This window comes from Parastagonospora nodorum (genome assembly GCF_000146915.1).
Source record: "Parastagonospora nodorum SN15 chromosome Unknown scaffold_10, whole genome shotgun sequence".
In the NCBI taxonomy this organism is placed as follows: Eukaryota; Fungi; Ascomycota; class Dothideomycetes; order Pleosporales; family Phaeosphaeriaceae; genus Parastagonospora; species Parastagonospora nodorum.
In genome coordinates, this window is record NW_001884558.1 from 885,429 (window position 1) to 909,470 (window position 24,042).

The window sequence follows — 24,042 nt, forward strand, 5'->3', positions numbered from 1 at the left end:
AAGTCTTTGGGCAGTTTGTTTTCTTGATATGATGCGTCAGAGTAATAGACGAAAGAAGTTGACTGAAGATTTGAGACGGGGGTTTGTTCTGTTGTGGTTGCTGATGGTGATCCGAAGGAGATTGTTTGGAGTATGGATATGTATCTTATTCGCCTTCCCGCCTTCATACCACGAAGTCACTTACTCATCAGATTCCCCGTCTCCTATTATCCCTCCGTCAAAACCCTCGTCCAATCAAACTTGCGCCACCCTTTCCTCCACCTCTCCACCCTGCGATCGTCCTTGACCCACTTCCCCTGCCTCTTCTGCACCTCCATCCCCACATCCAACATGCCGCCCAGGACCTCCCTCGCAAACAAATCGCCCCTTGGCCACCTACGCTCGTCCTCCACGATATGCCCCATCCCGCCATCCAGCTCAAACCACACATGAAAATACGGCATCTCCTTGGCCAAACTACGCCGAAAAGCCTGTCGCCCCATGCCCTCGCGACTCGCCTTGCGCGTATCGATAATCGGCTTATGCTGGCTCCACTCGGCATCACTCTCCAGAATCGCCTCGCGGAAGAACGCCGGCGCCGTGTCGCCCAGCTCAAAGGGTATGGGCACGGCATTCAGCGCCGCGTGTCCTTTTCTCTGGGGGTGTGCGGCGTTTTCGTAGAAGACTACGTCCCGCCCTTGGTCGTGGTACATGCGGGTTAGGCTCTTCATGAAATTGCGCAGCTCTTCCCATTCGTCGTCGTCGCATTCGAGGAGGTTGGTGCGGTGCTGGATAGGCACGATGACGGCGCCGCCGGGGGTGAGTTCGGGCTCGGTGGGGAGCGTGAGGAAGGTGCGTGTGGCGAGAGACACAACAGGAGCGACGGGAGGCTGTGGGGGGGATTTGTCTTCGTGGTGGCACAAGGGGCAGGAGTCGAGGATGCGGTTCATTTTCTGGTAGTCCTGGATAGCGGAGTTGCGCAGGTTGATGCTAGATTTGGGTGCGCGCGCGGCGAGCTTGGAGGCGTTGTCGTCGATGTAGTCGAGGTCATTGTCAAATTTGGAGTCTTTTGCAATTTTCTCGGCGAGGAGGAGGCCTTCGCCGCCGGCTTGGTTTTTGGTGCGGCGTTCTTGTCGGACCATGTCTTCGATGGACATGTCTTCGTTTTCTTTGACGAGGCCGCGCTCGGTGCCGCGCTTGTTGGTCAGGTTGATAACTTCGCCCTGGCGGCCGCCCGCGAGCATGCGGTTGTCCATGGCGTTGAGAACGACAACGTCGGACTGCTTGCCGCCAGCAGAGTTGGTGAGGGCTGCATTGTATTCTGCTTCGAGCTGGGCGGCATTGGGAGCCTTCTTCATCTTGGCCTTCATCATCTGAGCTTTCAAGCGGTTCAGCTCGGTCTGGCTGACTGCAACAGTGTTGGTCGTTGGGCGAGGGTCTTGCACGACTTCGCCTTGGGGGAGATCGTCGCCTCGATCTTGCTCGCGGGATGATCGATGTATTCCAGCCTTCAACCGCCGCTCCTCGAACAGCTCTCCTGATGGCTTCTCTTTGCCCACGTAGTCCTTTCCGTACATTTTTCTGCGGTCTAGCTCGATCTCTTCTTCTCGTGCCTCGTCAAAGTCGCGCAAATCACCGTACTTCTCCATAGCCACATCCTCCACACTCCGACTACTCTCCTCGGCAGCTCGGTAGATGCCCTTTAGCTTTGTCATGCGCCATTGAGCCCCCATGTCGCCAAATGTGTAGTTGACCTCGCGTTGCGCTGGCTCATCCGTAACCTGGCCATTGTCCTCCTTTTCATCTGCCAGACCACGGTTTAATTCGGCATGGTGAATCTTCAGAGCCTGCTGTTGCTCGGCTGATGCTTTGACATATGTGGTTTTCTCTTCTCTCTTCTTCCTCTGCACGTAATCGACATCCATTGATGACGGCGCCTTCATCCAATCATCACGCTGTAGGTCTTTATCGGCTGCATCCTCGAGCTGCTGGTCCAGGATATCGTCGTCTGGAGGCGCATAGTCCTTCTCTTGCGGCGCCTCATCGTCTGAAGACTCGTCTTCATCGTAGTGCCGCGACTTGCGCTTCCGCGTCAAGCGATCGTCGTCGTCGCTTGATGGTGAACGGCTGCGCCGATCTTTGTGTTTCCGGCTGGAGCGTCCAACGTCGCCTTCTTTCTCGCGTCGCTTCCTCCGCGAGCGTTCTTCTGACGTTTCTCGTTCATGGCGCGATCGTTTGCTTCGGTGGTTGTCTTCGTCTCGACCATGGCGCGAGGGGTGATGGCTATGGCGATGCTCGCGATCCTTGCCCTGGAAAATATCAGTACGTTGCTTCATCAGGTAAAGTCGTGTCTCGAGCTGAAGCATTTACCTTGGAGCGATGATGCCTGTCGCGACTCCGACTTCTGTCGCGCTTCTTTTCTTCCTTCTTTTTGCTCTGCGCAAGTTCTTTCTCAAAGTCGTCGAGGCCCATTGTCGCGATGAGTGTTGTTGTGGGCTGAGGCTTGGCGAGTGAATGGGCAGATTGTTGGTCTAGAAAGTTTCGCGATGCCGGGAGCTATGGCACTTTGACATCACCGCGGACGCATCACTAGCGCGCCCGCCCCGCCAAAGAATTTACGATCGCGCAACTCCACTCACAACTGGGACCACGCTCTTTTATATCAACGACAGCTACCATAGTAGAACAACCTTCAGACAGACACTGCCATTTACGAATCTGCCCAGATTCGCGCGACTTGGGACAACATTTGCGCCCGAAGCTCTACAAAGGGAGCTTACAACCAACAACATGTCCACCTCAAAAGCCCCCGAGGCCTCCGCGCCGACGCCAGACAAGGCTGAACTTCCCGTCGCGATTGTCTGCGTAGGCATGGCCGGCAGCGGCAAGACGACCTTCATGCAGCGTCTCGTCTCCCATATCTACACCCACCCCGACCCCGCGCAAAGCGAACCTTCCGTCTCCAAGACTGCTTCACCGACCCCTCCATACATAATAAACCTTGATCCTGCCGTGCATCATGTGCCGTTCACGCCGAACATCGATATCCGCGACAGCGTCAACTACAAGGAGGTCATGAAGCAGTTCAACCTGGGGCCTAATGGCGGAATCTTGACCAGTCTGAATCTGTTCAGCACAAAGATCGACCAGGTCATCGGGCTGTTGGAGAAGCGCACACAGCCGCCACCGCCGGTCAAGGAGACGGAGCAGACAACTGTCGAGTTCATGACGAATAGCGGGAAAGAAAAGGCAGCAGCACCTGCGCAGCAGCAACAAGTGAAGCACATCCTCGTCGACACGCCAGGTCAGATCGAAGTCTTCGTCTGGTCAGCGAGTGGAGAAATCCTGCTCTCGAGTTTAGCAAGCACATTCCCCACCGTCATCGCGTATATCATCGACACTCCACGAACCACAAGCACAAGCACCTTCATGTCCAACATGCTGTACGCCTGCTCGATCCTCTACAAGACCAAACTCCCCATGGTCCTCGTCTTCAACAAGACCGACGCACAAGACGCCGAGTTCGCCAAGAAATGGATGACTGACTTCGAAGCTTTCCAAACCGCCCTGCGCGACGAAGAAGAAGGCGGCACTTTTGGCGGCGACGGCGTCGGCGGTGGAAGCGGCTACATGGGCAGTCTCCTAAACAGCATGTCCCTCGTTCTCGAAGAGTTCTACAAGCACCTCAGCGTCGTCGGCGTCAGCGCCATGACAGGCGACGGCGTCGACGACTTCTTCCGCAGCATCGCCGCCAAGAAGGAAGAATTCCAGCGCGACTACCAGCCTGAACTCGAGCGCCGCCGCGCAGAGCGCGAGCAGGAGAAGCAGAAATCCCGCCAGCGCGAACTCGACAAGCTCATGAAGGATATGAAAGTCGGCGGCGCGGGCACGAAACCCAAACCCAAATCTAGGCCCAATAAAGAAGAGCCGGAGACCGTCAGTGATGTGGAGGATCAGGACTCGGATGATAGCATGGAGTACCGCGCTCACGAGGATGATGAGGATAGCGACAACCCGGACGGCTCGCTTGAAGATCGGTATCAGCAGGCTCTCAAGAACGCAGGCGCGGGTCAGGACGACGACATGAGCTTTGCACGATACATGCAGGCTGCCAAGTTTGGTTGAAGGGAAAAGTGAACGGATACGGGGTATGCAAGGAGACCCAACGGCCGACGAATCGTCACAATGGCGATTCGATCTCGCCTAGTTCCCGCCTTTTCGTTCGGGGACAAATGCACGGATGCGTATACATGCTCATGCTGTTGGGCGAGAACTACACGTAAACATGCCGCTTGATTTTGTATTCAAGCTGTCGTGTTGTCGTGGCCCCCCACTCTCTCCTCTTTTTGTCAGGCTTGCTGCTGCAGTTGGCAAAATTCTTCGGGTCTAGATGGCAATGATTTCTGCATTTCTCATGCCTGTGTGCCCCGCGCGCTCGAGACGCAGTGGGCTGAAACACAGAACGGCCGGTGGGACGTATTGGTTCATTGCAGGAGACGAGGTAGCACGACATGATGAGCTGCAGGGCCAGCGGGTAGCGAAGACGAGAATAGCAGTCGCCAGGGAACAGACCGCTGTCGGATTTAAAAAAAAATCTCAAATGCGTGCTTGCGTCCCTTGCGTTTTCGTTCATGTGGTTGATCACCTTGCCTGATGCGAAGAATCCGAGCACGGCAAGCCATCAGACTCACTCCCAAACCCGCCCCTTCGTACCGCCTACCTTTTCCCTCGAGACATACGCATAGCCCCCGCTGCAGACTCGCTCGCTTCGGTCCTGCATAACATGAATGGGCTGTATCAGCCACACAGGCACAACGCATGTGGAGCCCGTGGGACACAACAGCCCAGGGGGGGGAAGGGGCTTGCAGGATGTGAGGGCAAATCGGGAAGTGACAGGTTCTGTTCTGGGCCTGTGCTTGTTGAGATGTGCATCGTTTCTGCGGTGATTGATTGATTTCTGGAGGGTAGGGATTGGGCAAGGTGAAGTGAGGAATTTCGAGCTTGACAATAACAGGAAATCAAAATGAAAAAAACGACAATTCAGTATCCCATTGTGACTTCCGTCTTCTATGCCCTCCGGCTTTGGCAGTATCATATTTGGTTGGCCGGCCACGGTGAATCTCGTGAGCCTGTCATACCCGTTGAATACATTGAAATCTGTGTCCGTCACGGGACACCACGCGTCGTCCGATTTCGCTACCCACATTTCGGAAGGCGCATGAGAAGGAACGCTTCTCGTGAGGTGAGACGGCACGACGTGATACCGCTTTCACCCGCTGTTAGTAAAAAAGTCGCATGGCGTTCTGCTGCGTCTCGCGATGTTGACATTGAGCCTGCGATGTCTTACACCATGACAAACATAGCCCTCATGTGCGTACATGGATGCGGCCAGACTGCAAGTTGCGCCACTGCCAAAATAGCGTTGTACTGCTCTCCGAGCAAGCTGTACGACATGAACATCGCAACGACCGAGCTCACACGTCAACAGTTTTCCCCTACCCATGAGCCGGGGAATCGGCAGAACGAGATCCTGAAACAATGACTTGCATGGCCCAGCATGTCGTGGAGCACAAGAACTTCCGATCGTTACCCCGCAACAGCCGTAGGCCACGCTGTCTTACTTGTTTAGGGATCTCCAGGCAGATAGGCGATGTGGTACGGCATGTAGCCCCTCCCGCCACTGCTCTCAGCTAGACAGAAGAAGCGAGCAAGCCAAGAGGCCTATTTGGGGCGCCGCTGTGTTGCTATTGTTGCACACGACCCGTGGGGCTTTCCCTCGCTGTGCTTGACCGGAGCAAGCAAGGTGTCTCTCCAGATATGTTGCGTTGGGTGACCGTGGCCATACTCACGAGGCCCACTGAGCGGCTGCAGGGACTCAATGAGGGTTCAACGTGAGGCGGGCCGATTCCCTGCTGTCGCTGTCGACATGATTTGGGGGAGAGGGCTCTCCGCACGAGCACTTCACTCCTGAGTCCTGACTGGGTTGCCAGGAGGCCTGAACCACAAGAAAGTTTTGACTGAAAGAAACTTTACCTATGCACACACGTGTACACTCGGTCGCATCTCGAATGTAGCGGAATCCCACGGGCGTCGTACACGCGGACATTGGGCTGAGCGTGGCGCACAGCGTCCGTGAAGACGACAGCTCGCATTCAATCACTTTTCGAGGAATTGCGGCCGCTATGCCGACAGCAGGGAAGATGGTGGCGCGAAAAGAGTGCGACTCGTCGTTCCAGATTTAGTTGTGTATCCATCATCCCTGGAGATGCCCACATGGCTGTCAACGTTGTGATTGCTGGATGTCATTGCGTCCGCATGCGCATATCAAGGATCATGCTACGTGCTGGCATAGGTCTGGGGATAGGGTTTGACACGGAGCGACGTTGTCTGTCATGTTGAGAGTGAGGTCGAAAGATACTTTGAGCTGGTGGTTTCAAAGTGGACTGACGTCACGCATGGCAACTACCCAGTATAGGAGAAGGGCGCAACACACGATGATTTCCTAACGGTTTCGCTCGTTAGCGGTACCGCCTTAGGCGTGCTCCGCGGAGGTCCAGGTATGGAAAGGTCCTGAGGCGGTAAAAATATGTGGTTAGGATAGAGTTTACTTAGTCGAGAAGTGAGCCAATGGCTAGTTGCGGGCTTTGCTCCTTCCGCTCCAGACACCCCGGGCGCATCTTGTCGTGCAGATCAGTACAGGCGTTAGCTGGAACACATCATGGCTGCAGGGTCCTCGGTATCACAGGGAAGGAGCTAGTGAATCCTTCCGATAGTCCAAGATTTGAGTGTTGAGGACATAGGCCAGTTGGCCGACTGTCATGTGCATACGGACGCCGCGTTGCCCCTTGCGAGTAGACTGAATAAGTCTCATGTCATTCGTTAGCCCCACGGGGATGAGGGATGTCAGCATTTGGTCGGAGCTGGCGGGGACAGGACGATATTGGAGGGGAGAGTGGCGTTAGCGCGAACTGTGAGCTGACATACGCGGAGCACCTTTAGTTTTGAACCATACTCTTGCCTTACACCGTTGGTGATACTCTAGTTAAGGCCTTGGTCAAGTTGGGTAATCCGTCACCCCCGAAGTGGGTAAAAGTTCATGAGACAAGGCAATTGTTGGGAAGCGGGGTCTTACCATCCGGTGATCGCGCAGAGTACCGAGCTCACTTCACGTGAATGGAAGATGGTCACATGGCATTGAGTAGATTTGGGTAGATTGAACTGCATGAGTTGCATTGTTTTGGGTCATCGCGGTGGATTGACCTTGCTAACCAATCGTTGCAGTTCCAGTACCTCATATACGGGGTATTGAAAGACAGAAAACAGACGCAAGTGCCTCAAGGGCGGGTATTCCATGTATGCCAACCATTGTCCCGACAGCCCGGTGAACAGAAACCATATGACATTGCATCGAAAGCAGCCATAAATAATAGGATACAAGGTAGAAGGAAAGGACAAGTTGAGGCCGTGGAGGCAGCAACTTCATAAACGCCGTGATTCATAGCCATGACGGCATGCGTCTATATCCGTGCAGGGACTTTTTGACGCCGTAAATCGTATCGTATCCACCAGCGCCGTGCTGGTATGGACGAATTCTGAAAGTGAAAGGACGGGGAATTTACGCGAAGGCAATGCCTATATTTCGCGTTGACGCTTGAGCTGGTTTTTCTGCTCGTCCTCCGAGTCGTCTTCAAGATTTTGTTGCTCCCTGCTGGCAGCACTTGCGAGAGCGTCTAGACCGCCATATGACGAGCCGTTCATGTAGCTGTGGGTGTTGATGGCGTATGCAGTTGGGTCGGGGTACGCTCGTGAGTTGTAGTCAGCGAACGCGTCCGACGGTTGCATGGCGGCCATGAAGGATCCAGTGGGGCTGTTGCCGAGCGAGGGATCAACAGTGTGCATGTTTGCCATGGTCGGCGTGGTGGCCTGAGAGGGTGCCTGCGACTGGATGGGGCTGATCTTTGGTCGCGATGATTGTGTCCTCAGCTTGGCCTTCTTCACGTCTCGATCGCCGGTCTTAGCGGCGCCGCGGCCGCTCTGATGGGTGCGGCGGTGCTGCTCCATGTTGTCTTTGCGGGTGAAAGCCTTGTTACACTCGGGACAGATGGCATCCTTCTTGCCGGTGTGCTTCTTCGCGTGGCGTGCAGCATGGCCTGATGTGGTGAAGTGGTCTTTGCAGCCGATGGCCTTGGCCATGGGGCAGGGATACTGGTTTTTCTTTGGTCGCCCATTCGCTTGCGCAGCGCTGGGTGCCGATGCGCCGTCCACGGCTTGCTGCTGGGCGAAGTGCATTGGCGGGTGTGCTGGGTGGTAAGGGAGGGCGCCGGGCATGTCGTAGACGTGAGAAAACAATTCTTTTTGTTGCGGGAAAAAGCTAGTCTGAGAAAATTCACTCGCTTCTCCGCTGCTGGCAAAGCCAAAGTCCGGAGTGATGGGCGACGGCGTCTGCATGTTGGACGAGTCGGACGATATGCTGCGGACGAGGTGGGGAGTGGGTGGTGAGCCAAGCGCGGACGAGTCGTAGCTCGAGGTCCGCGAGCGAAGAGAAGGCGCGAAGGAGTTGAGGCGACCGAGGTGGTGAGAGGGTTCGTGGTCGTTGAGCAGAGAGACCTTGCAACCCGCAGAATTTGTTCCGTCCATTTTGATTGGGTGCACCGCCTTCTATAGGCTGTCGGGTGGAATGCGACCAGGCGCGCTCTGAGGCAATGACGCGGAGGCACGTGAGTAGTGAATGCGGAACCTTGGTCGACAGCGGACAGTGACGACAAGAGTGACCTATCACAGCACACAAGACGGCAGGAGGATATGGGGCTGGGCGCCGGATGGCAGGAATGTGTGAAAGTCGACGAGGAAAAGGGCCCAAGACACGCACGAGGAGAGTGAAGGATGAGGGGTCTTTGCGAGAATACAGACTGGGCGCGCTGAGCAGGTGCGGGCTATGGTATTGTTATAGATGGCAGAGGGACACGCAGGGCAAGACTCTCCCTTGAGAAGCTAGGCCGATGTGCAGGGTTCCTCGACCGGGATCAGGGCCTTTGAGAATTCCATGCAGGAAATCCTGGCTTTGCCATGTCGTCTCTCATCACGCCCTAAGCAGCTAGTGCCCTGACTGGGGGCGTTGCAAGCTCGCAGGGGCCCCGGCGATCGCACGGCGCCCGCAGACGCACCTCACGCACCTCGAGAGCAGCGCATCCCGGAGTGCTCCTAGGCACCGTTGAACAGCGTCTGCTCTGCTCCTGGCGCGTACCAGCCAAAGTTTCCTCTGCGCTGCGCTGCTCGGCATCTTGGAACGGTACCTCTGTTAGCGACGGGCGAGTGACCGCGCCCATTGGGGCGCGCCGGAGAGGAGCCGCTGTAATCAATGGTCGCCGCACACGATCGCGATCGCAAACAGCTCCAGGAACCAAAACTTGTCCGCGACCCATAGGGCGCCAATCGCAGCATCCGCACCCTCCGCCAGCTCATCGTCGCCCGACCTCATCGCCCGCCGCCTGACGAGCTATCGTTTGCGTCGTCTGAGAGACTCTTGTCCGCTGTCGCAGCAGCTGCCGCTGTGTGCAACATGCGTCTTGGCGGCGACTCGAGGTTGACCCGTCCAGCTGCCCTCGTGTGGCCTGCCGCCACGCCACGACTGCCATGTTCTGTTCTCGATGCACATTGGCGGCCTGTTGCACCGACGCCCTAGTAGGGGCCTTCCGTCTGAGGCTGCGCTCGGCACCTGAAAACGTCGCGATGTCTGATGTAATACAGAGATCAGGGTCCGGCAGGCGTTCCCTGTCCCGGCCCACTGCGCTTCCCACGCTAGCCCCTCTGCCGGTAGCGCGCCCCATCTATTCCGCGAGCGCATCGACGAACAGCAGGCGATCGAGACTCGCACGAACCGGCGACGTCACTCTTGCGCCCGAAGCTTTATATCCAGACGGGGCCCCTGCACGCCGCTTGTTTTCAGCCTTCAGACCCTTTGGCCAGACCCTGCCTCCACGCGCACGCTCTCTCACACTGCCTGTGAGGATCGGGTCTGCAGTGAAATCGATTTGATCTCCGGCACCGTAGCCACTTTGGCCTGGTGCCCACTCTGCGCCCTCATCTTCTGTCCGGCCCTTTTTCTTCCTGCTCTGACCCAAATCGCGATCACTCGTCGCTGCCGAAACGCCGCTTTGCCATGCTCGGTTTATGCAGGGTGGCCGAATTCCCTTTTTACTGCCAAATGACCACGCTTCACATCAAGCTATGATGTCACTTTGTGAAGCGAATCACACCGCTGGGAGGCTGTCCCCGGCTTCCTGGCTTCCTGAATCCCGCCAGCCCCTGGACAGCGTTGGGCAAGCCACAGTGTCTGAACAACAGCAGTGCTGCAGAAAAACCTTGATGGCGATGCCGCGATCCGATTCACAAGTCATTTCCGACACGAAGAGTCAAGGAACTTCGGCCTATTGCGCACACAGGAAGTCATGCCCGCACAGCGCTCTACTGACCGTATCCGACCTTCTTGCGACATTCTTCGTGATTCACGCGGGAGTACTAGCCCCAGGTGATTCGCATCGCGGATTCCTTCCGCCGATCTGGTCATAATGATGGATCCCGAGCTTCATTGGCTCGTCAATCTCAGAGGTTGAGGCTCTGCGCGTGCGATCCTGGGGTAGCATTCCTGTTTGCATCGTCCCTCTGGAACCTCCGTCACCAGTAATACATGAGAGGCATACTTGCTGTTGTAGCACCTGTTCGATCCTCGGCCTTCCGGTCACCGCGCTCGGCCGCAGATCCCACCCGGTCCACCTTGACTCTCTCCCTTTTCTCTGCCACGTGCTATCCCGTGACGAGCCAGGGTATGCTCACTTTCGTTTCAGCATGACCCGAGTCTTTCAGTGTCTTTGCTCCGGGTCTTTCGAGCTCTAGACTTGCGAGTCCCTTTTGTGGCTTGCAAAGATCCGTCTTCACGTTGGGTGGCATGGTGACGTTGCTGCCTCACTGCTTAGGCTCTGCAAGAAAGTTTAACAGGGTATCTTCGTGGTGTCTCAGGTTTCAATATGCCTCTCCAGGACGAAACGGAACGTGTGCTGACATTTTTCTGATGTTAACTCACCCAGCACCGCGATCTGCCTACTCAAACGCTCTTATTGTGAGCGCGCGGCTTTGCTCCACTGCCTCGTTATGCGCGGCGCCTTGGCAACGCTCGTTCGGACGTTGTTTGACACACATGGGAACTAGCTACTGTTTTGGGCTGGTGCAACCATCGCAGAGATATCTCTTTAGGCGAATGACATCGACGGTCGCAAGTCCGTTGGAACCGCAAGTCGCAGCGCTTTCTCACAACCAAGTTCTCGGATAAAGCCCTAGGGATGCTGTATGGAAATTCGCCTGCACTCTCCGATGTCCATTGGTAACTATCGATTTCGTAGTCTCCCATCATTATCCCAGTGCCTTCCGTAGCGCGCAGGCTCAACTTTTAGAAAACACCCTTCGTCACGGAGATGTCTTCGGCGCAACTATTTACCCCGCCAGTGCCGAACATCCGCTCATAGTTTTGACAACCCAATTTGTGGTCATCTGTACGCACCCTCACTTCATCACCTTTCACAGTGCGGACCCTCGTTTTTTCATAGAATAGGCAAAGCAGCCCGTTGCCTATCAGAGCATTATCCCTGCGCATCTCCCGCTCAATTGAAAAGTCTGCATCGCCACCAGCGCGCATGTTATTAAATAATCAGCTACGACTGGTGCGTCCCGGGAAAAAAATGCATCATTGTAAAACAGAATCCGAACATGGCATTCTTTGGAAAACAATAACTGCTAGAAGCGGACATGCTCCAGCTCGCTGATTGGTGTCTAACCGAACCTTGCAACTGCAGGGCCTGCCTGGCGGCTTGGAATCAGAGAAGATCGGCACATGCAGCGGGGAATTGCTGTCCGAAGGGTTTCGGGGTCCTTTTCTCAACAACGCCTCGACCGCGCGCACCATCACGTTCACCACGCTGAGCAGATTAGCGCGATAGACTACCAGGTGATTTCTGCGGAAACACGACGCGCGCGTTTGAACTCGTAAACCGCGGAGAAGGTCATATCGACTATTGATGATCGCAGGCTTTTGCAAGAATAGCAGCGGCGATGCTGATTGGCTGGTGCATATTACCGTCACAATTAGGCCGACCGCTGGGGCATTGATACGGAGCAGGAATCCGGTTCCCCAGCCCCACCCTCCTCCAAGCCACACTTCGGCTACTCGTTGCCTTTCACCACGAGCACTCGCATTAGGACTGTGGAAGACGTTCCCCGCTGCCTCCTGCATCCGAAATTTTGTCATGGAGCTAGTGATCGAACAGAATAATGGGTTCGGTGGCTTTACATCTATATTGGCCGGTCGGACGTTCCGCAACGGGCGATCACTACCAAGTTTCACTCCTTCCTTCGCTTGCTTGTGAACGCAAGTAGTCTCGCATCGATGGCCCCGGAAGCGTTCGTCATCTGGCGGTACTGCGGAACACGGCCGACTGACCAATCCATCGCAAGAACGTTTCCATCATCATCCATTCGGCAATTCGCTAGCCAGGACATGCATCCTAATTCTGCTATAGCAATACACAATCCCATGTGCCCGTTTGCGGCGGCATTGATGTGGCTTGCAGCAAATCTCGTATATCTGTAATAGCCGACCCTACACGACCCCGAGTCGCTATCTTACCAATACTAATATCAGCATCACTGTGACCTCAGGCAAACCTTCCCTGAATGTGGCTGGTCCTCAATAATTGAAGCGAATGAGTCGCACGGAGTACAGCACCCAGCGATCGAGTGCAGGTCGGATTACCAAACACGGAATTCCTCTGACATATTTACTGTGGACCAGTTACTATTCTTGTAGGGTCTGCTTGTAATGTCTCGCAAGGATCACAAAATGCTTCCAATCACGCGACGGCGAAGAAATGATGACGCGGTGCAGGGCCAAGCTCGGAAGTATCATTACCAGACCCTCTTACCTGGAGAATCATGTGTTTGTGGCGGCGCATACACGCACCCGGGCTTACGTTCTTTGGATGGACCCCGCTATCTGACGCCCGGATGACGCTAAGAAACGGTCTCTCTGCAACGGTCTCGTCTGTGCCGAAGAAACGTACCTGAATGCAACTGGATTACTCAACTCCGTAGGCATTTACTGGTGCGCCTGGTTGATCGTATGCATGCGGACTATGGCCAGAGGTCTAGGTACGCCTCCTGCACCTCCTTCAAGGGATCGACTGTACGAAGAAGGGTAAGCGATTAAGGCGACCCTGAACGGCCTTTCGACATGGATCATGGCGCCCGACAGACGACCTCAAGGTTACCTTCGCATTACCGCTATACACAGGGAACCATGCAAGGAATTTGGAGCTTGAATTTTGTGCGCTGCCGGATGCTCAGGGTCTTCGATGGACCCGGATAATTCTAGACGACGCAAGTACTTTGCATGCTTTCAAACGGAGCGGAGCACGCGATTGGATTCGATATGCTGAAGTTCTAATTTGCCTATCCAACCTCACAACTTGCGAACTCGGGGTTCTTTTCTCGTTTTCACACTGCGTACGAGTGCCAATCGCATGCACTTCAAGAGATAACGTACACGTCCTTGAGCGTACTTGGTCGCCAAAGACATCCCTAGAAGACGAAGCTTTCACGCAAGCGCAGTAGCATCTGCTAGGCTCCATGATTGACCATATACAACATTGGCCGTGATCACCACGATACCACCTGGTCGCGCCTCATTTCCATACACTCAGTCAACTCCCAGGGCAATCGCTACAACGCTGGTGATCTATCCCCAAGACCGCACAATCTAGACTTCCTCATCCTGGTATCACAACCAAGTTCAAAGAACGCATCGTAAGCCACTACCGCACCATCGTATGTTGATCCTCCAGCGCATCCAGCTCAACACCAAGCAATCATCCCGACCGGTCTCATGATGGCGAAACTCACTTCAGATCATGCACGAAGATCTGCCTGATCATCCGGGCCTTTGCGCAACACACCGGTCCTTTCTCCGCACGGCAACAAAGAAAGAAAAGGACCACGATATCCCCGCCATCCGGGCTGCACCTGAATCCTAGATGTTGGGTCTAAGATGCTAGAGCAAAGGAACCGAGTCTAAACGCGCGCACTGAAGAAGATACCGGCATTTTCCATGTCTACAATCACCACCACCCCACACGCGAAATACTTCGGAGTCTTGGAAAGTTGGTTTGGGGGTTGGAGTTTATTTCTTTTTTTTTCCCTGCTGCCTATCCTGTCTTGTTCACTATTCGCACCCAATCACCCACCACCAACAGACAAATCTCCAGGGTCCAGAGCGCTCCATGTTGGCTCATAGGCTGCGGACCAATTTCCCTACACTAACCACTTGGCGCATAATTCAATTCTTCTCTTTCCTCTTGCACTAAGTATTCAAGCGTTGCGTCCAGTACCGTATATGTACGCAAACAGGTTTCTGGAACTTGCCGCGGACGTGTCTCCGCAGCATATGCACTTACTTTAGGCCTCCCGGTGGCAGCTGCAAGGGTCTGCGAAGATGCGCATGATGACCCTTTGATGCATGCAGGGTATATTGTTATCTGGAATGTGTGAGGGAGGAATTCAATGACACGCTGATGTGGAGGGTGGTCCTGGATAATGGGTTGGAAGAGGGGTTTGGGGCTGGATTGGGTGCGGTCGGGCAAATGCACTAGTGGGGTTGGGGCCCGGAGATGGGAGAGAGGGAAAGGGTGTGGTTGCTGAAAGAATTTGGAACGCGATTGAAGGTTTGTAGGCGTTCTGTGGTGAGTATAGTGTGGTGAGGATTGACTAATCAGCGGTTTGCGCTCATGTGCGCATCTCCGTCTGGCTAGGAGAGGAGATGTTCAATCACCGTCGTTAGACATGCATTGCAGTGTTGCATTTCCAGAAATGGGCAACTTGTCCAAAGCAGCGGTTTGTTTGAAAAGAGCACAAAACAAGCGAATAGGTTGAAAGGTATCAATTTGGCCCACTTTCCAGAGAGAGAGAGAGAAAGTCAGTAGACTCAAACAACGTGAGATTGAGAGATCGTGACATGCCCGCTCAACTACACCCAAGCCTTCCCATCTCCAGCAACTTATTTTTCTGAAATCAACTTAGACGGCGGCTTTCTGAGGGCACAAAAGTCAAACGACCTTGAACAGGATGTTGAGAAATCAGGATAGATTCCTCTCAACTACATCCTCACATGCCCTCTCAAACATATCTCTCCCGTTTTGCTCCAAATCACATCCCACACCCCTTCACTGCCCCATCACAATCTTCAACGTCTCCACCCCCAACGCAAGCACATCCTCCCTCCTCGTCTCCCTCAACACCCCCTTAAGACACTCCGCCGTGCCTTTCTCCCTTAACCCTTGCACCCCGCTCTGATCCTCCGCCACACTCCGCACGCAAACCACGCCCCTGTACTTGACATCATCGTCCTCATCTCTACACAGCCCCAGCAAGAATTCAATCCCCTTGTCCTGCTTGAGCAATGCCGTGACCGCATCTTCGATGGATAGCAGCATGGCCAGCGCGCCGCCTGCGGCGGAGCGGGTGGCGAGATCGTCGACGTCAGTCATGGCGAGGAGCAGGTGGAGGCGCTGCTTTGCGCGTGGGGAGGCAGGGTCGGCGAAGTGCGCGATACATGTCGCCGAGGCCATGAGGTTGCAGAGGAGTTCTGTGGCCGCACGGGTCAGCATGGTGTGGTTGGATAGCAACATGTCGTCAATGATGGTATCAAAGCTGAGACGTATGATGTGGTCTTGCGTGGCTGTGTCGAGAGATGCGAGGTTCGTGAGTGCGAGAAGCGCTTCGAAGGCGTGCAGTTGCCAGCTTGAACTGTCTGAGCGGGATAGTTGGCTGATAAGCGGGCGCAGGGCGGATGTGGATGGGAGGGCGGAGTTGAAGACGTGGGACGGGTTTATACTGATGAGCAGGCGGGAGAGGGCTTGGGCTGTTGCGGGGGCGGTGGTGGGTGGGTAAGGAGTTGTGCCGGTGGTGGAAGCAGCGTTGGTGGAAGATACGGTGTCGTAGATTTGGATGAGGAGTTTTATGGCGCCTTGTTGGGCCATTGTGCCTCGGATTTTGGCGTCGCGGCTAAGGCTGAGCAGGATCTGACTGCTGTGAGAGAGGATGGTGGGACTGCCTTTTTTGCAGACTTGCACGAGGAGAGGCACGATGTTGGCTTCCATCATGCGCTTGCAGCGGGTGTTGACGCTGGCGTCGTCAAGCAGCTCGTCTGGTTCGGTGGGCTTTTGGACGTTGGCATATGCTTTGAGTTGGGCCATGCGTTTCTCTTCTTCAGACTGAATGGGCAGATAAGTGGTGATGTTGACGAAAATGGTCAGGCCACCGAAGATGATGTTTGAAGGAGCAGAGGGCTCGCTCATTGTGCCAATGAGGCGCTTGAGAAACTTTGGTGATTTGGACAAGTCTTCGCGGACTTTGGGCTGGAGGGAGGCGTATGCGAGACCCTCGATCGAGTCTTGCTTGGAAGAATTATCACCCCCAATGACCATGGACTTGAAGCTTGCAATCAAGTCGCTCTGATCGACCCTGGCTGGTGTGACGATTCGAGGCCCTTCGGAAGACGCTGCTTCTTCGCCCAACTTGACAAGAACAAGTGCTGCCAGATTCGCACGTTTCTTATCAGGACTGTCTGCGACCAGCTCTTCCAACCAATCCCTACAATGCTTGTTGATAGCATCTCTGCAATTCTTGTCTACACAAGCTGCACTGATAAGCTCCAATGTCGCCTGATCAAGCTTTTGAGACCTCTTCTTCTCCACCAGCGGCACAAGCGTGCCCACAAAGCCCTCTGTCAAGAAAAGCGCTGCCGCCGGCGTGACAGCAACCGGAAAGATAGCCGCAGCTGCAGAGAAAGCAATAACCAGATCATTCGCATCGCCCTTATTAGCACGATGAGTGACGAACTTCGATATCAGCTCGCCAGCTGTATCGGGGCAAAGTTCGAACAACTTAATACTCGCAAGCGTAGCCTGCGCCCGCAAGCTATTCGGCAGTCGAATATCCAACGACGCGAGAATGACATCGAAGCTATCCGAATCGATAATGCCTTTGAGATGCTCGGCGTGATGAGCAAGTAATTGTGCAATGCCCTTCATAGCACGTTCGGGATGCTCGAGCGCTTCTTCCATCATCATCGCCAAGCTGAGCATGAACATATCTCTGTGCCCACTCTTGAACGCCTCATCGTCCGGCCAGACACTCCTGTTAAGCAGCACTTTGAGCAGCCCATCGATGGAATCGTCGCCCCGCTCAAACATCTCGTAGTAGATCCTCGTCGGCTGTTCCCTAACCGCGTGTGCAAGCCACGTCTGCGCGCCAACATTCTGCAACAACTCGCCCGTGACTTGATCAAGCGTGTCGTCTTCACCTTTGAAATCGAAGAGAATCGCCATCGCCTGCTCCGCCTCTTTTTGCTTGACGCCTCCCTTCTGCACGGCTCGTAGCACCCTGTCCCCATCATCGTCATTCCTGCTCGCCACCCAAATCTTGCACAGCGCCAGGAGTTCGCTCTTATCTTCTTCTTCTCTTAGCTTCGTCCACGCATCTTTGATTTGCTGGTTTTCAGGCGCTATAGTGCTTGCCTCGCGGAGGAAGCGAGCTGCCGATGCCAGCTCACCGGCTTTTGTACTCTCACCTGCCTTCTCCGCAAGTTGAAGCGCCCGTTGATCTTCTGAGATGGAGGCCATGGTTGATGCGGGATGCGGGAGATGGGGAGCATCTCAAAGTTCCGCAGAAATGTGGGCTTGCTCAGTTCCATGTCACGGGGAGAGTTCGGTATGCAGCGCACAGACCAATGCCGCGTTTCAATTGGTGGGGTACTAACTGGGGTTTACAATATTCACTACAACATCGTCAAGAGGGTGTCCCGGCTTGCGTAATATGCGTTCATTACCAAATACAGCTCGTAAAATCGTACAACAGCTCTATAGAACCTGTTCCCACGCTCGCTAAATATGCGCCTAGAATATGCTCGAGTATCAAATGCTCCGCGAAACAGAAACAACTCCGTATGACCCAACACCACAACATGACAACCAACGCCGACCATTAACCGACCAGACCGTCCCACGGAATTCGCCTGCAATGCATCATTACCGAGTCTCAACGTCCATCCAAACTGATGACCAGGTATCACTCGTCTATTTCTTCTTCTCCTTACTCCCCGTGATCGTTGCTCTGCTCGGGCTGCTTGCGTTGAATGACACCGAGCAAGAGCATACGCTCCCAGATATCGTCCTTTATCAAGACACGCGCCTTGTCGAACACTAGGCCGTCCAGCTCCCTGAGGTTCTTGCAGAGGTTTGCTAGCATCATCTCAGTCACGCGTCGCCTGATGCGAGTTTCAAAGTCCAACCGTTCAAGATGTATGCAGTCTGCTTCGGAATCTCCATCTGGCAACACGAAGCGATCTGTTAGTTGCTCGTCAGAAGGCTTCTGTCTGAGTGATATGATTCGGTTCTCGGATGTAGGGGCGTAGAAGCGTAGCGTAAGAGGGTTATCGCGCCAGTCCAGTTTTGACAGTGTTCCGAGTTTGCCTAGGACTAATGCATTTGCACGAAGGCGTTCGAGTTTGTTGCCTACCAAGAGAAGCTCATCCAGTCGCTTGATGTTAAGGAGAGGCCGTAGATCCTTAATCGAATTGAAGTTGAGATTGATGGACCGGATGTTCGGTGTCAGTTGCCCAAACTTCTCTGGCAATTCTTTGAGACCCATGGATGCTAGCTCGAGGCGCTGTAGGTTCAACAGATGCTGTGAGATTTCCAACCCGTGCGTAGGGTTGAGGGAGATATACAGGTTGCGAACATCAGAGTTTCGCACGAGGTTGCTGACGCAAGTTTCGACATCAGAGTCGCTACTGAGCATCTGGTCTCGTGCAGAGAAAGTGCGGAGATGTCGAAGATGTTCCAATCCTGGCACATACGCAAGACAGTTGCCATCCACATGTAACGTCTCGAGCCTTGGGAAGTGGCCGTCTACGTTCAGCAGCGCTGTGCCATTTCGGCAGAGGCGTAATGATCGTAAAGACTTGCATCGTCCAGCCGCTCCATCGAACAAAGGGAACTCTTCGATCTCATTATCGTCTGCGAGAGTCAGCAATTGTTGGAGGTTATACAAACTTGAGAACATGTACCTAAGTTGAGGTGCTCCAATCGTGAAAGATTCTGGAGATTGCGCACTTCAAGGAGACGATTGTTCCGGAGATCAAGGTCAGTGAGAGATGTCCTTAGTATATTAGCGAGTTACTTCTGGATGCGGAAGGAGAGATGACTCACAGATTAGATCGACCGAATTCTACCAGCTCGATCTCATTGCCCCTAGCACTTAGCTCCATCAGTCCGTCCAGGTGTAGTACACCATCCAGAGACTTGATCTTGTTGTTGTTGACTAACAACACACGAAGGTGAACGAGCTCAGCAAGACCATCGAGGCTGTCAATCTCATTGTTCGAGATATCGAGGTGCTGCAGGTTGAGCAAAGTGGTCCAAGAAGTCAGGCCATGTAGGCAATTGTTTTGCGCTTGTAGTCGTCGCATGGTATAGGGTATACCACCTACTTGGCTGATACTGTTGTTCGACATGTCAAGCTCTTCAAGCTGGTAGCACAATTCATCCAGTCGGTTAAGGGTGCTAAGGCTCTTTCCGTGCAGGTCGACTTTTCGCAGATCCTCCCAGTAGGGCTCGTCAGGTTCGACATCCTGTAGTGCCTTAACAAGCTCAGCCGTCCCTTGCGCATAGCGATCTTCAAGTGCCTTGGAAAAGCGTGTACCATCGTGCTTCACTACCACACGATTTGGCAATTCACATTCATCAATTTGGTTGAGAGTGAATTCTGGTAGATCGCTCAACATAAAGGTGACGTCTCCCTTCGCTGGGGAAGAGGGAACTGCAAGCGTATTGCGGTCGCCATGGGTAAGGACGGGTGCTGAAACGCTCATAGAGAGTTGCATCCGGTAGTTTTTGGATGGCAGTTCGTCGAGGAGGGACAGATCCCCATCTCCATTGAACATCGGCGCGCGGTTTACTCGGGCATGAGGAAGTGTGTTTGAAGTGCCTAGATGCTTCTGAGTCGCCGCCTTTTGCCAATTGGGTTGATCGCGTTTAGGTGGATGGGCGGTACGGTGCTCTGTGTCTGCAAAATCTCGTTCGGCTATGGAGATCGTTATGTCTCGGACACGATGATTCTGCACCTTCGTATCCGCATGGCCCCGTCCCTCAAAGTACTGGATTTCGTGCTCGACATCGCCTTCGTCAGACTCTGGTATAGCATATGTCGTTTGTCTTTGTGGCGCCTTCTGGGAACTCCATTTTCGTGGCGCTTGCGTACTCCATGAGGTGTTTCTGGTCTCTGTCTTCGGGTAGCTCCACGCGAAATTCGACATCTTCGATGGCACAGAGCTCGTGTCGGTGCATATGGTGCCTTTACCCTCCCGAGTGACTGGGCGCTCCTCTTCTTCCAGGACGGGCTGTTCTGTGTCTTCCAGTATAGTCTCTGATGTGGGCTTTGGACGGACAGGCAGAGTAATCCCGACATCCTGCTCGTTCGTGTCGTCCACGGTCAGATCTGGTATGTTTCCAAAAGGGTCCTCCTCGCTGTCATTCAAGTTGGTGAGATCCTCCTCGAACTTCCTGTGCTCCTTCGACGGACTTTTCTGACGCACCCACATGTTCTTCTCGCGATCGAAAGTCATGCCGGCGACTTCTTGGGGTATCAGATGTGCTACAGCTTCGGGGGCGAGGGTAGCAACATGGTCCGACCGACGTGAAGCGTTTGTCACTATGGTCTGGCCGAAGGAGGATCCTGTGGACGGTAGAGTGCCATTAGTCCGTGGTTGCGATCCGCCAGCCTCGTCTGTGGGCTCTGCCCTCTTGTGTCGGTTCGGATTGTCAGTGATGCGGATGTCGTCCTGCTCAATCACTACACTCTCATCTTCTGGCGTTTGAGATCCTCTCACCCGAGATAAGCGAAGAGAGTTCACCGATGAGTTGAGAAACGTGTCCGTATCCTTCTCCTGATACTTGCGTAGGTGACTCATAACATTCGGGTCCAGTTGGTGCTTGTTTGGCTCTTTCCATGCCGACGTGCGGCCCTCTCTGCTTGGAGGCCGATCGAAGGTAAGTAAGCTTGAGGAATGTACTTCGGTGTTCTCCACGAGCTCTGACTCTTGCTCAGTCTCTTCAAGACTACCCAGACCGCTACTCGGTCGGCCTTTAGTGCGGATGAAGTTCATTATCTTGACAGCTTCGTCCAAAAAGTCCTGCGTGGTAACCGAGCGCTTGCGGCTCTCATCGCGCACAGCCTTCTGCTTCTTCATACTAAAAGCCGCAACTTCGCTAGCAATCGCGGCAGCCCGAGCTTCTTCTGTTTTGGCGTCGGTTGTTTTAGGTGATTCCAGTTGTTCCTTGATAGAGTTGAGTTTCGGTGACGACATGATGAAAGCTTCCGTTGCTTCCATGATCTCAGTCTGAAGTTCGTCCAATCTTCGCTGACTAGGCGTAGGGTTGCGAGGCCTTAGAATGTGTCTTCTTGCCAGTGTTTCGGCGTCGGCCACGTTGCTGTAAGAGTCGTGACGTGCATCCTTTCGTTTCCGTCCGATTATAGACTGGATAGCTGTATGGGACTCACGCACGCTGTTGAGACCTCCATCACTGAACACATCCTCTTGCTCTTCGTCATCGCCTGCTGATGGAATTGTCCTTCTGCGTTTGGGCGTTGGGTTCTTGAAAGGTGATGTCGGGCCCCGCTTGCCCTCTGTATACTCTTGCTGTACCTCCAGCTGCTCTTCGGATTCATCCGTCGCTGTACTTCGATGTCTCTGAAACTTTGGCCGTACCGCATTCCTGATTACACTCCCACTCTGACTTGATGCCTGTCTTCGTCTTTCTGATGGCTTACGAGAGACGGGGGAGTCTTCGACATGGAATCTGAAGGGCTGACGGCTGCCAGGGGGCGCAACATCCATCGATGGCGATCCATCAGGCGCACTATTGTCTGCATCGAAGTCGTCGAAGGATTGATCGGAAAATTCACCGGAAAACTCATATTCGTTCAGCTGCCCTTGGCCGAAAGCGCTCACTCGACGATGGGCGTGCTCCTGCTCGGTCGTCACTCTTTGCATGCTGACCTCTTCGACTGAGGTGAGCGTAGAAGTTTTCTGCACCGTCTTCGTGGTTTCTGTTTTGGTGCTGGTGCCTTGATCACTGCTGGTGACAGTCTTGTCAGATTTGATTTCGAGCTGACTCAGTCGTCTTTGCAGCCGATTACTTGTAAATGTGTCGTGCGCGTCGAACAGCTTCAAAGGACTGCCCGAGTTCTTGGCCCTCTCCGGGCTCAGGAACTGATTGCCATGTCGATGTGGTGTCTTTGGATTTGAGGCTTCCAGTGGAGGAGCATCGTTGGTTTTGTCCCGCGATGGCTGTGGTTTCGCAGGTCGTGCAATTGTTCCCTCCCAGGATTGCGTCTTGTCTGGTGAAGGGCTGAGCGCACGATGGCGGAAAGAGCCATCTCGCGAGTATCCGCCCCGTCGAAGTTCTACATATCGGCCAACGTTTGCCAAGTCCGGAGTACCAGCTGGGAGGCCTTCTGGCAACGATTCGTCTTGTAGCCGTGCAAGCGATGAGTCTTCCTGGCTGTGGCTGAGGATACTCACCTCAGTAATGGATTGGTAATGGGCTTGTGGTGGTGACCCGATCTGGCGCAGTCGGTTCGCAAGTTCGGAGCCTCTGAAGTTCGGTGTTGGGGCAGGAGGCTGCCCAACCTTCAGGTTTGTCGTGAGGTAGACCGGGCTGAAGCCTTCGTTCTCGAACTCAATCTGACCGCTGACGGTTCGCGTCGCACTCTGTGTGGCAGTGTGCGGCGCACGAATGAGGGACAAATCCGATTCGTCTGGTACTGAGTCGTTCTTGTGTGTGTTGTGCGGCTCGGGTTCAGCGACTTCTTCCGCGTGCGTATCTTCATCCTTCTTCTGTTGTCGTGCTGGCCACGGCGGGGGGCTGGAAGATATCGCGCCCAGTCCCTTCAAGAGGCCCAATTTGCCCTTTGCCTGTTGTGGCTCCTCGACAGGGCTTCCAGCGGGCTTCTGGAAGATGTTCTGCAGGCCTGTGTTGCCGAATAGATCAGTCTGATCGCCGTAGCCCAGCTCGCCCTTCACCAGCCTGCGCCTCCATTCTGGCGTTCCGTGACCTCCTGTCTCCTTCACGGGCGACTTCGCGACCGTATTGTGCGCAACGGTGCCGTACAGTATCGAGCTCTGCGCCAACGACGAGGGAGAAAATGAGGCCGACTGCGAGGCTGCCATGTATGAAACCTCGGGCGATGACGGGGCGATGTTGTTGTCGCTGAGGCTGCGCTCGGCCAATGCGCTCCTTCTCTTCGGCGGGTGCAGGCCTTTTGCGTCGACTTGGATCTCAGAGAGCGAGCCCGACGACTGCCTCATGCGGGGAAGGCGGCTTCGTGGTTTCGGTGGTACACTCTGTGACGTCTGTGTAGATGCAGCGCTGCCTGGATCGCGCGCAATTGCCTGCGGCGTGCCCTGCGGTATCCATTCCTCCGAGAGGTCCTCGAGCCACGGCTGTGTTGTGTTGGCCATGGCGGTGCTGCAGTCGTAATCGCGTGGAGTCGTCGAAGTTGTTGTGGAGAACTGCTTTGATGCGGAAACGCGTCGGGCGGTTTGCTGTTACTGCGTACTCGGCATGCTGCAGGGTCGAGAACTCCTCAATGGCGAGAGGTGAGGCGGACAACGCGTCGCAGAGCTGGCGGTATTTCGACAATATCAATATGCAAGGATCCGGGCTATCATGGAACAAGCGCCTGGGGATTGGGCCCCCGCGCGTCTACGAAAATCGCCCGATGGTTGCCCAGGGCAACCACCTACGGCCCGCTTCCGACAGCTTGCGCCGTCGAACATCATGACATGAAGGCTTGGAGAGTCGAACCTTAGTTGTGCTACGCGACATACGACGCCCGTTGAACTGGAGACGAAGTGACAGGACCTGCTACCGGCGATACTCCCGCTTTCTGAACTCCACG

General features: G+C 54.5%; 7 protein-coding genes across 7 annotated transcripts; 1 reads left to right on the forward strand and 6 right to left on the reverse strand.

Moving 5' to 3' along the window:
- Nucleotides 1-206: 206 nt before the first annotated feature.
- SNOG_07074 (hypothetical protein) lies at nt 207-2,451 on the reverse strand (the record flags this gene model as incomplete). The annotated part of the gene is given in 3 exon segments (XM_001797376.1): nt 207-2,106; nt 2,145-2,288; nt 2,306-2,451. The coding sequence occupies 3 exon segments, from the start codon at nt 2,449-2,451 to the stop codon at nt 207-209; spliced, it is 2,190 nt and encodes a 729-aa protein (XP_001797428.1).
- A 318-nt stretch (nt 2,452-2,769) lies between these two features.
- SNOG_07075 (hypothetical protein) lies at nt 2,770-4,104 on the forward strand (the record flags this gene model as incomplete). Its single annotated transcript, XM_001797377.1, has 1 exon — nt 2,770-4,104. The coding sequence occupies one exon, from the start codon at nt 2,770-2,772 to the stop codon at nt 4,102-4,104; it is 1,335 nt and encodes a 444-aa protein (XP_001797429.1).
- A 3,507-nt stretch (nt 4,105-7,611) lies between these two features.
- SNOG_07076 (hypothetical protein) lies at nt 7,612-8,616 on the reverse strand (the record flags this gene model as incomplete). Its single annotated transcript, XM_001797378.1, has 1 exon — nt 7,612-8,616. The coding sequence occupies one exon, from the start codon at nt 8,614-8,616 to the stop codon at nt 7,612-7,614; it is 1,005 nt and encodes a 334-aa protein (XP_001797430.1).
- A 1,190-nt stretch (nt 8,617-9,806) lies between these two features.
- Nucleotides 9,807-10,546, reverse strand: SNOG_07077 (hypothetical protein; the record flags this gene model as incomplete). Its single annotated transcript, XM_001797379.1, has 2 exons — nt 9,807-10,176; nt 10,452-10,546. The coding sequence occupies 2 exons, from the start codon at nt 10,544-10,546 to the stop codon at nt 9,807-9,809; spliced, it is 465 nt and encodes a 154-aa protein (XP_001797431.1).
- A 107-nt stretch (nt 10,547-10,653) lies between these two features.
- SNOG_07078 (hypothetical protein) lies at nt 10,654-10,926 on the reverse strand (the record flags this gene model as incomplete). The annotated part of the gene is made up of 2 exons (XM_001797380.1): nt 10,654-10,782; nt 10,813-10,926. The coding sequence occupies 2 exons, from the start codon at nt 10,924-10,926 to the stop codon at nt 10,654-10,656; spliced, it is 243 nt and encodes an 80-aa protein (XP_001797432.1).
- Nucleotides 10,927-15,242: 4,316 nt separating this feature from the next.
- On the reverse strand, nt 15,243-17,702 carry SNOG_07079 (hypothetical protein; the record flags this gene model as incomplete). The annotated part of the gene is made up of 1 exon (XM_001797381.1): nt 15,243-17,702. The coding sequence occupies one exon, from the start codon at nt 17,700-17,702 to the stop codon at nt 15,243-15,245; it is 2,460 nt and encodes an 819-aa protein (XP_001797433.1).
- A 469-nt stretch (nt 17,703-18,171) lies between these two features.
- On the reverse strand, nt 18,172-23,602 carry SNOG_07080 (hypothetical protein; the record flags this gene model as incomplete). The annotated part of the gene is made up of 4 exons (XM_001797382.1): nt 18,172-19,097; nt 19,372-21,478; nt 21,644-21,813; nt 21,910-23,602. 4 exons carry the CDS (start codon nt 23,600-23,602, stop codon nt 18,172-18,174), a joined length of 4,896 nt encoding a protein of 1,631 aa, XP_001797434.1.
- Nucleotides 23,603-24,042: the final 440 nt, after the last annotated feature.